The sequence below is a fragment of the Bombus impatiens genome, unplaced genomic scaffold (genome assembly GCF_000188095.3).
Source record: "Bombus impatiens unplaced genomic scaffold, BIMP_2.2 scf_0498, whole genome shotgun sequence".
In the NCBI taxonomy this organism is placed as follows: domain Eukaryota; kingdom Metazoa; phylum Arthropoda; class Insecta; order Hymenoptera; family Apidae; genus Bombus; species Bombus impatiens.
Genome location: NT_176917.1, coordinates 163,778 through 174,383, shown reverse-complemented (window position 1 = coordinate 174,383; position 10,606 = coordinate 163,778). Strand labels below are relative to the sequence as shown.

General features: G+C 42.0%; 1 protein-coding gene across 1 annotated transcript; it reads right to left on the bottom strand.

The window, feature by feature from the left end:
- Nucleotides 1-4,762: 4,762 nt before the first annotated feature.
- LOC100744906 (transcription factor Sox-21-A-like) lies at nucleotides 4,763-8,625 on the bottom strand. Its single transcript, XM_003491049.4, has one exon. It carries the CDS (start codon nucleotides 8,105-8,107, stop codon nucleotides 7,172-7,174), a length of 936 nt encoding a protein of 311 aa, XP_003491097.1. The 5' UTR covers nucleotides 8,108-8,625; the 3' UTR covers nucleotides 4,763-7,171.
- Nucleotides 8,626-10,606: the final 1,981 nt, after the last annotated feature.

Below are 10,606 nucleotides of genomic sequence, written 5' to 3'. Positions count from 1 at the left end.
CCGCTGGCTCGTTCGCATGCATCGCGGTACACACCGCTGAAAATTATCATCCTGCGTTTGATTGTCGGGAGGAAACGCAGTAGGAATGGCGTGCATTCATCCGGCGCACTTGATGCGACCATTGCATCGCCCGACTTTCGTGCAGCAACCTCGTTGCGACATCCCGCGCTGAAAGGCCCTCCTTGATACGCGGCAGATATCCCGTAAATGGTCGTACGAGGGCCCTCGTGCAGGGAAAAGCGGATTGCCGGGCGAGGGACGAATGTCGGCGGGTTCCCCTGCGCTGGAAAGAAATTAGTGAGGAAGGAAAAAACATCGTTCTGTGCCGCGTAAACGCTCGCGAAATCTTGACGAAGCCGCTGCGATCAAGCGGGGGCACGTTTATTATGGTGGTCTCATTGTGTTACGACTGTATACAGCATGTCGAGTATTATGTTTTTTAATTGTGCATTCCTTCGAGGATATCATTCGTTATTCGAAATGATGTTATATTGGTTATAATAATGGAAATTTCGTTTATTTTGGATACTTTGATATCATAATTTCTTACAGTTACAGTTACAGGAAATCATATCAGAACAATCTTAAGTGGTTCGGAACATTACGAACCGTAATTTTCTTCTTTTTAAATTTCACTTTTTTTTTTTTTTTTTTTTTTTCGAGCTTTCAAGCTCGTCGGTATTTTTTTAAGTGAGGCTATCTATATATCTTTTAGATGTACTTCTTTACTTTCTATAAAACTAAATATATTTTGAATTATTTTGGAGAAATGATTAGTTTGAAATGTATTTTATCTTTAACTTTAAAATACATAGAATATAAAATACATAAAATTAAAATACATAAAATACATAGAATATGTTACGTCAAAAGTAAAATGTCCGAATACCTTTCCACGGTAGTATATACATTTAAATATGTTCGCTTTTTCCCCTATTCTTCCATAATGGTTTTCTTCTTAATTGTTAAAAAGTTATAATAAGAAGTTTCTGTTGGTACCTTGGAGATTTCCTTGGTACAATGTTGGCATGTTACGAATGAGCGTGAAAATATCGAAACGATACAATAGTATTTTCGTTTCTATGGAGTAAAAGCACGAAAAAGTCTTTAATCGTTTGTTCCCGGGATTTTGTATGCACCATAAAAACTGGGGTGGAAACGTCTCGGTGAATTTCGACGATTGTTCCCGCGTCTCAGGCCTCTGAGTGTTACCGTTTTTCCGCGGATTTGTGGCCGGGGTTCCGCTGGAACGTTGCCTCGATAAGAATGGCGTCTTGCATTGCATTGACACAAACTGAATGCAATTCACCTGCGTTTATCCAAGCGATTCTTCAGATTGTGTTTCGCGCGTTTTTCGCTGGTGGAAGCGATTCTTCGAAGGAAGAAATCTGCCCCGATATTATTCTATGTTTGTCCCCTTCTGACTTTTCACTGGAGAAAACTTCTTGCCACGGAGCAAATTCGATTGTCGTTTCGAGTGACACGGCGCACGAAAATAATTGTCGTAGCTGGCGAACAGTGGCGAGGAAGAAGTTCAGCGGGCGAAATTCACGCGCGAATAAGGCGCTGGGCATTGTTCGAAATGGGAAAGGCTTGTTTTTCGTGGCGACCTCGGCCAAAAACTCGTTCAGCGAAAGACTTTCCGCGCGGTATTCGACGACTCCGTTGGAACGCGCCGCGAGACAATCGCGTCGATGGCAAAACGGTCTGCTGCTTGATAAATGTCCAACCCTTTATCAGGGTCGTCACAGAGGGCCACCTAAGTGGTTTTCTTAATTATTTAGTTCGGAAGTTCTTGTTCCTTCGGTGGGAATTTTGTTCTGAATGGAAAGAAGGAGCTTTCAAAACTTTATTCGAAGAGACATCTGATGCGACACGCTCTTCACACTTTCGATGGCCAACTTTTTACTTTAAATTATTTGTGTCCTTCGCTATTCAGGAAGTCAGGTCAATTAATATTATACTTTTTGCAAGAAATCTACCGACGAACATTGCAAATTCCCTCTGCTACGATTATCGAGTCGTCACACAATATTGCTCCGTTCTATCGCGCACTGCGAAAGGTTGAATACATCCATTAGCGGTGAAAAAGGGGTGGCGGAAAGAGCAAGCACGTGGCATCGTCTTTTTCAATCAGCCTCAGCTAGCATCAGAAAGGCTTCCGGTTTTCCCTACAAACGTTCTTGCTTTTGTATATAACCCGAATGGATTGCGTATCCACCTCGGTATCGTTTCAACTATATTTAATTAACTAATCATTCACGTTGTACGAAGCCAGAATCAGTTCGATTCGTTACAATCTTTCTTTCTATTTTTCAACTAAATTATATGAGTTACCGTGATAACTCGTGGCATATGTTGCCATCAGTGATTCTAGTGGATCCCAACGATGCTTCGAATACGATTTTACTGTTTTGCATTCGGGCCAAATGTCCAGGAACATTATCGAGCGCTTTCAAGATGGATCGACAAGGTGGCACAAAGAACGACGCTTTAATAATGCAACCGAGTCAAGAGGAAACGAATTCTCCTCATTCCACCCCCTCTCGGTGAAGGGGCCTTTTCTTCGACGCTGTTCGATCCTCGAGGATGCCACTTTTTCATTTATGACAGCAACGTCGAGCACCTCGGGTCCAGGCATTGCGAAAACAGTTAGGCGCATTATATTATCCGTAGGACAGAGTTCTCGATTCAAAGTGGACATTGTTTCAATTCGTTCGACGAAAACAATGGCATAGGAGTCGAGTGCTTGTACGTTGAAACACTTTTGCCTAGCAGTCAGCGCCGACAATGATCTCGTTAAAGAGGCCTGACCGGCCCACTTTGGATCCGATAATGCTTTTCTTTTCAACCTCTTTTCACCCTACTCTCTCGATCGTTGACATCTTTGTTTCGCGGTGAGTAGAGTCTCCAGGCTGTGTCAGTTTCTTCTTTTGACTTTTTCGGCACCGAGTGGGTCTCGCAACGGATGTCGGTCGACGAGGGTTGAAGTTCCGCTGCAACTGTGACCTCTCGGGATTATTTCGCCGTAATTCTCGCTCTGTTTGTTTTTTCAATATGGTCTATGTATTTGTGTTTTCATTATCATGATCGTGAAGAGTATTCAAATTTTGAGGAATATGATATAGATACGTACGGATATACATAAACAGTTTTTGTGTAATAGGAGAAAGATATGAGTCTGTCAAACGTCGTACTGATTGACTCCAAATTTTTTGATGTTATTTATCCAGGAGTATAATTAGGCCATTCTATATTTATAGTGCTTCAAACTATAAGAAACTTTAAAAAAATGTTTAAAGATCCTATAGGAAAAGAAGTATAGGAAGAACATTTTTCATAATACGTAATTAGTTGAATTTACTTCACTTGGTTTAGTTGAATTTTCTTCATTTCCCTATTTATGCGCTTGCCACTGTACGCCCTTTATATCAGAAGAGTTGAAATTATAAAAAGCTGTTTTTAAAATTTAATTACAGTTTACTTCGCAAAAGGTGCCACTAGTCCCTTTCATACTCTCGCATTCATAATTTCTATAATAACTGTTTCACGTCATTAAGCATTCGAAAAAATTGAATTAACAATAATAACAACCCCTAAAATCAACGACGAAAGCTGTCGTTCAAATTTCTCGTGGCGCGGAAAACACATTAACAGTATCGAATAAAAAGTTTGAAATGCGAGCTGTGACTAAAGGGTGGTCAAGAAGTTTGGCTGCAAGTAGCAGGGAAAAAGGAACTTGCGCCCCGTTATCGATACGCGAGAACGCATAAGAGTATATATAATGTACACACAGCATCAACCCGTAGAGAAAAAGAAAGAAAAGGAGAGAGAAAAGTACGCACCCTACTGAGGAAACGGGCCAACAGAGCCAGCGGGGTTTCTTAGGGTGAAAGAAGTAAAAAGATCCCCGTGCCAATACAATTGACCTCTAAACAGAGGGTAGTTATACCGAAACGCAATGCCCATTGGGGCGACACTGAAGACGAAAACCGACCGATTCTCCTTCTTCCTCTTTCCTACTTGTGTCCCATAAAAGCAAAGGGTGGCCACCTTCGACCGAATTGGGGCGAAACTTTTCAATGCACCGACCGAACGAGCAGAGAGAAAAAATTTTATATATATTATATATATATGCATACGTGTATGTAATAAGTATAGGTGTATAGGAAAGGGAGTACGACGAGAGGTGCCGTTTGACGAGAACCTGACGTCTCTCTGCTTTCTTCCCGCTTTTATATTTTCATTCTCTTTTCCCTAAGGCTAGCTGGTGGCTTTGAATAGCCGCTCCAGCCTCTTCAATGTCGCAAGGAAATTCGAGGTTACGAATTTTGTTCGACGACTCTCGCCATTGTCCCGCAGCTGGCGCGGCGTTGCGCTGTGCGAAACCTTCGTTCCAAGGATTTCGATCTTGATTCCAAATCGCTTTGGATCCGTACGATACCTGACACACTCGATCGATCTGTTCGACGACCTCGAATCTTTTCGATCAAATATCCATCTTAATGCTTTGACAGTGGTTGGGGTTGAAATGAGTTTTTAGGGACAATCACTGGTGCACCCGATTTTTTCGATTGATTCCAATGCATTTTACTTCTAGTTTTCAAACAATTGAAAATATTCGTGTCATTCTCGAGTTTCTTAAAATTTTTTTCTTCATAAGAATTTTAATTCTGTTTAAGGATATTCTTTTGTTTAATTCAATCGTAATACGACTCGTTTGATAGCAGCTCAGATTGAAGGTAGAAATAACAGAAAGAAGTTGATTACTGAAATTCATAGAGTCATTTATTACTTTGATGTCTAAGTAATAATAAATAAAACCACATATATGATAAAAGGCTTTGTTCCTTTTTTTCATCGACCCCCGTCGTTGATCGTTGTCGATGATAAAATTCTCTCTGTTCGATAAATCACTGTTAAAAATGAAACCAGCTCGTGTGAATTTCGATCGATCGCTCAACGAACATCATTCACATTAAATGTATTTTACACAGCCGTGCTTCGGACAAATAATAACAATTTATTTATAACGAAACACAAATTGTACCTGGACTTAACACATGTATACACGTATGATGGACGAACTTATATATGTACATATATACACTCTTATCGATCACGTCGACAATTTTGGTTTTCGCTCTCGCACTTATACACTACAATATTAAAACGTGTGTACGCAACATTAGACATATAGTTAGTATTATACATATATTCCATACATAAACAAATCTAGGAGTAAAAGAATGAAGATAAAGATTAAGGGATAAAAATTTATTATAATACACGAATGTATTTTTCAGACACAATCTCTCTCATTTCCCCCCTTTAAATAACTTTAATTACGATACAACAATATCTTACGTGTGCGTGCTTTAGTCAGAACAAGTGGTACACAAATATCAACTATTTAAAACTACGAAAAAACACGTACGCGTGGATTTGTCATAAGTACCCGTGAGAAATACAAGTATACGTGGAAACTCTCAATAAAATCACAGTTAACGATTGGTCCATCTACATTTGGACCATAGTCAAAATGCTTTCAAGATGAGTCTAATAAAATGGTGCTGCGAACAACTAACAAGAAACGACTCGAAGACAATACATATCCTTACTGTCGTACCTGTACGTACTTTCACGAAAAAATTGTTTGATTAATTCGTTAAAAGTAATTATTGTCCAGATATGATTATATATGCTAATAGCACAATAAGAATACATAAAATCCAAGAATTTTTACTCATTTGTCGTTGGAAACACCATTTCCGGGGATAATCGTAAATATATAATATAACATAATATATAATTCATCTAATATTAACTAATATAAGTTAAACCCCATAACAGAATAGGAATATCGTTTGCTTTTCACGAATTCGTCGTTTTAGGTCTTCAAGGTAGATGATACGATCGTTTGCTTAAAACGAGCCCGCTGTCCGTAGATCTCGCTCTACGTTAGTCATTACCTGTTTTTTTCATACAGTTCTTACTTGTACACATTTATACAGAAGAGTTTTTTTGGAATTTTGAGTAAAAAGTTCCAATCTGTCTACTTGCTTAGCCGAATGCGAATGAGTCATTGAGCAAAATAAGATCTGACGGATACACAGGACGCGCTGTTTTACAAAATATCTAATTTCTAAAAACCATAAGCGAAAACGGCTCGTACACTTAACCTACGCGATTCGTGTATTTTACGGACTATTTACAATCGTAGAAACGATATATTAAAACGATATATGGTAACGCTCGAGAGTCAAGAACGAGTAGTGGGGCGTAAAGCGTGGACGGACCAAGCCATTTTCATCGACGTAGGTAAGTCGGTGCCTGTTCGAAATCAAAGGAGTAGAACAATAGATCGTAAGGCCTAGAGCTCGGAGAAAGGTAGTACGCCAGAAGTGATTTCAAGAGCGCCGCGCCGCGGGTGTTCGAAAGTATTTTCTCGATATCATTCACGCAGGTCAAGATCTCTTTTGGTATTGATGACCGTAAAAGGCATATCTGCAATTAAAAAACATTATTTGAAAACAATACAGTTCATCTTACGAGAGGGCACCGTCTATTCATGTAAAATTTGAGTATACAATGAAGCACATTCAATAAAGTAAAACGAATCCCGAGCCTAAACGGCTCTTTTGTTCCATCGCATTAATATGCTAATTCAATTATCCGCGTGGTTGCCAACAAGCCTTTCCCGACCCCCGAATCAATCGACCTTGAAAATCACGCCTCCGTTCCCCCTTCCACCTACGATCAGTAAACTAATTCGTAATCGGTAAAAAGATTCCCACGGTTGTGTCCCCTTGTGTGTGTTCAGTTCATCGATGTTTCTCGTATGTATCTCGTGTTTCAGCTCTCGAGCGCTGCCGATATAAGTATATTACGCCGTGTTTCCGCGCGGGAGATCAGAAATATGATATGAACTGAATGTGATCACGATATACGATTTTGAAAAACTAAATTTGCACGATCCTACCTATTCTGCTAGAGTTACATCATAATTGATCGCGAACGAATCTCAAATTTTGTGTTTCATCTGCTTTTCTGCTTTTTTTTTTGTCTTTCCAATTTTTATTCATTTTCATTCGTTAATATCTTCTTGTTCCTGGAATGTATGCAAGTTTTCCGTCCCTTCTAATCTTCCTTTTTGTTTAAATCGATGGGTTCAATATATCACGGGGACTGGTCGACGTAGTTGTTCCATATCCAACGTGGTAGGTGTAGCCGATGTAGGGGCATGCTGATGGGACGATGGTATAGGAGTAGATCCCGGACTGCTTCCAGGACTGCTGGTTGTTGCAATGCTTCCGGGATCAGTTGCCGCCGAAGATTGGAACACTAAAGGGGGGTGAGGCGTAGTCGCAGATACGCTGTGGTGCCCAGTTGGAAATAGTGGTCCCAGATGAGACGCCGTCGTCGGATACGGCTTAGCCCCTGACGTAGGTGTGGAATAGAATCCCGTGTAGAAGCTACTGACTACTGCTGCCGCAGAAGCTGCGTTATTGTTGGCCGCATCTGCTGCCGCGTTCGTCGATGGTGATCCTGTCCCACTACCAGCTACCAGCTTGCTCAAGTGGACGGGATCGAAGGCCGACCCAAAGTAGGGTGGCAAGGGCGGATAATCGAGAGGATGTGGATGGTGATGAGAGACTGATGTGGCAGGTGCAGCAAAGTATGGAGGTAGCGGAAAATTGGCGAAAGCACCTGAATTTATTGACACTGTTTTACCATTACCGATGGCTACTGGAATCTTTGGTTTTCTTCGTGGACGGTATTTGTAGTCCGGATGTTGCTTCATATGCACGGCACGCAGGCGTTTAGCTTCGTCGATGAAGGGTCGTTTTTCCGTATCAGAGAGAAGCTTCCATTCCGCACCAAGTCGTTTAGATATTTCTGAATTATGCATCTTAGGGTTATCTAATGCGATCTTTTTTCTTTGAATCCGAGACCATACCATAAACGCGTTCATAGGCCTCTTGATATGTTGCTCCTGCAGGGTTGGTGTCTGCTGGTTCATATCCTGGTTCACACGATGGATGGAATGGAGGTCCATGCCGGGGAGGAACCCATAGCTGGGATGCTGTTGGTGAGAGCTTATCATAGTCAACCGCCGTTATTATAAATGTAATAGATGGATGTGTTGTCAACTCGAATCGAACCTTTCGAATGTCTCTTTAACTTCACACAGTTGCGATAATCATCAAACTCAATGACGGTCTTTGTTTACACACCAAACCACTAACGGAATTTTCTGTTGTTTCTCGTAAATTTGAAGACACTGTATACAACTGGCAAGAAGAAAAGAAATACACGAAGAACGGAAAGGACAAACCTCCTAGGCGTAGGTAAACGAACTAAACAGTTGAACGTGCGCGTCTCGACTGCCAATGTCGACTGAACGTCGACTGACGAGCGACCGGTTTGTGACCTGCTGGGGGAATCCATTCTTCCTCTCTGTTTCTCTCTCTTTTCTCTGATAGATGTTTCTCTGTCCACCTGGATTTCGAGGGCGGAACCGACGCAGAGCGTCGTACGCCGCGCCCACGAACCGACCCTCTTCACGCTATTCGTCGAAGTTGCTTCGGTGCACACGTACGTGTTCTACCCTTTCTCCCTAGTAAACGACACCGACACACCAAACGAGGAACAGCAGCAACCCCTCTGAGCCGTAGCTGAACCGAGGAGGGCTGCTGCTGCCTCGGAGACCGCGAGCTGCAATTATTATTATCGATTACCTCGATACGATGAAGTACAAATAGCGTATAGGCTGCCCGTTATTGACTACCTCTGTTCGTGTACTGCTTTGCACGCCAACGGCGACGTGATATCGCGCGATAATTGGTTATGCTTATTCCCACCCCCGTTCATCCCTGCCGGCCCACCACGACGACGACATGGAGTATTCTTGGTCAACGAGCTCGAGCACTTTCGAGTGGATTAGGTCTTTCGCTTCGATCATCGTGCATTCTCCTCCATCTGACCTCGAAAGAAGCGAGTCTCGACCGGCATTTATATGATTCTCGTGATTAGAGTTTGGAATCTTGTTACGTTGGCATTTTCGTTTCATTTGTTTCATTATTTGAGATTTTAATTTTTGTGCTTTACTTATGGCTGGTTCGCAGGTAATGTCTAGCGGAGTAACAAGGAGGTACCGACCTTTTTATTTTTTGAGCGAGGATTTTTAGCAGAATTATTTTTACTCTTCTGGAGATACATACACAAACTATTTTTTAAATTTTCATTTTGCGCAGCGGGTATTAAAAATCCTTCCTGTTCTATATTTTTCAATGACGAAATATCCATGATGCTAATTATTTTCCTTAATCAACAGTCATAAACGTTATTGCTTTTCTTTCATCCTATCTAATGAAATTAATCGCGTTACGAGGCCAATAGTCTAACACAATTGCGAAGACGAATGATCAGCGTCGTTTCTTTGCCAGGCGACTAATTCAGGGTCGTCGTTTTGTCGAGTAATTAATCAGAATTCGTATGTTGGTGTCCTTCTTTCGCCCCGCAGAAACAATGAAAGGCAGAAATCTGCCGGTTCCTTTCCTGTGGGAAATCTGAGGAACAATGAAAAAAATCTCTCGACGACAGGCACTTGGATTAGAATGGAAAGCAACAGCGGCGAAAGGAGCGAGCGGTGCCCCTTTCCCAATCTCGACTCACCGCGCCCTCCGCTCCCAAAGGACATTCAGCAATGCGAACGAATAAAAGCTCCTGTGCTCTCTCCCCCTCTCTCCTTTCCACCCATTCCGTCTCTCTCTATCGGTGAACTGCATTAGTCGTTTGTGCTTTTGTGTCGCGAAGGCGCGTACGCCTCGCTGCGGTGTCTCCTTACTTCGATTTTCAAATAATCGATTAAGCTTCCTCCGGCATTTTGGAACGAAGTGGCGGTCGACCGAGCAGTATCGTATCGACTTAACGATTATTACTTCAAGAGTTATTCCAGTTATAACAATGAGATCGAACAGGACAATTTTTCTCGGTATATAATTTCGTATCTGCGGAGAAGTTTCTAGGAATGTTTTCCAGGGAATATTATTTTAAAGAGTTTTCGGAATTTATTCGTACGACCGTAGAGAATATTGCTGCGTATCTATTGTCTGGTCGTATAATAGCGAGAATCTGCCGAATAAAACTGCTATCAAAATCTGCTGCTATTTAAAAAAATCGTCGATGGCGCTCGCCGAAGCGACGTGGAACGGGAGGATGACGTAGCGCCAATAAGAGAACGGTAAACAGAGGGAGGAAGCGATTATAGCGCAAAAAAAAGAGGAAGGAGAGCGAGGAAAAGAGAGGAGCCGGACTCTTCCGGGGGAGGAAAAAAATCCGTCGGCGGATGGTCGCCATTCCGTCGGTCCGGATTCTGGGAAATACGTGCACGGTCCCCCGTGGACTCACACAAGTCGGCCAGGCTACCAATACACGTCCTATCTTTCTCTATGCAGTTAGGTGCAAATTGGTATTGAAAAATCTCGAAGTCAATTAAAACTCGAGATACAAAGGATTTGGCGAGACAAAATACCAATTATCTCATGTCCTCCGCCTCTGCCTGTCCCTTCGATTCCCTCCACCGCCGCCCCCGAGGGGTGCA

What these genes read in the sequence shown, in the direction of transcription:
- LOC100744906 (XM_003491049.4), bottom strand. Translation starts at nt 8,107, where the DNA reads ATGATAAGCTCTCACCAACAGCATCCCAGCTATGGGTTCCTCCCCGGC.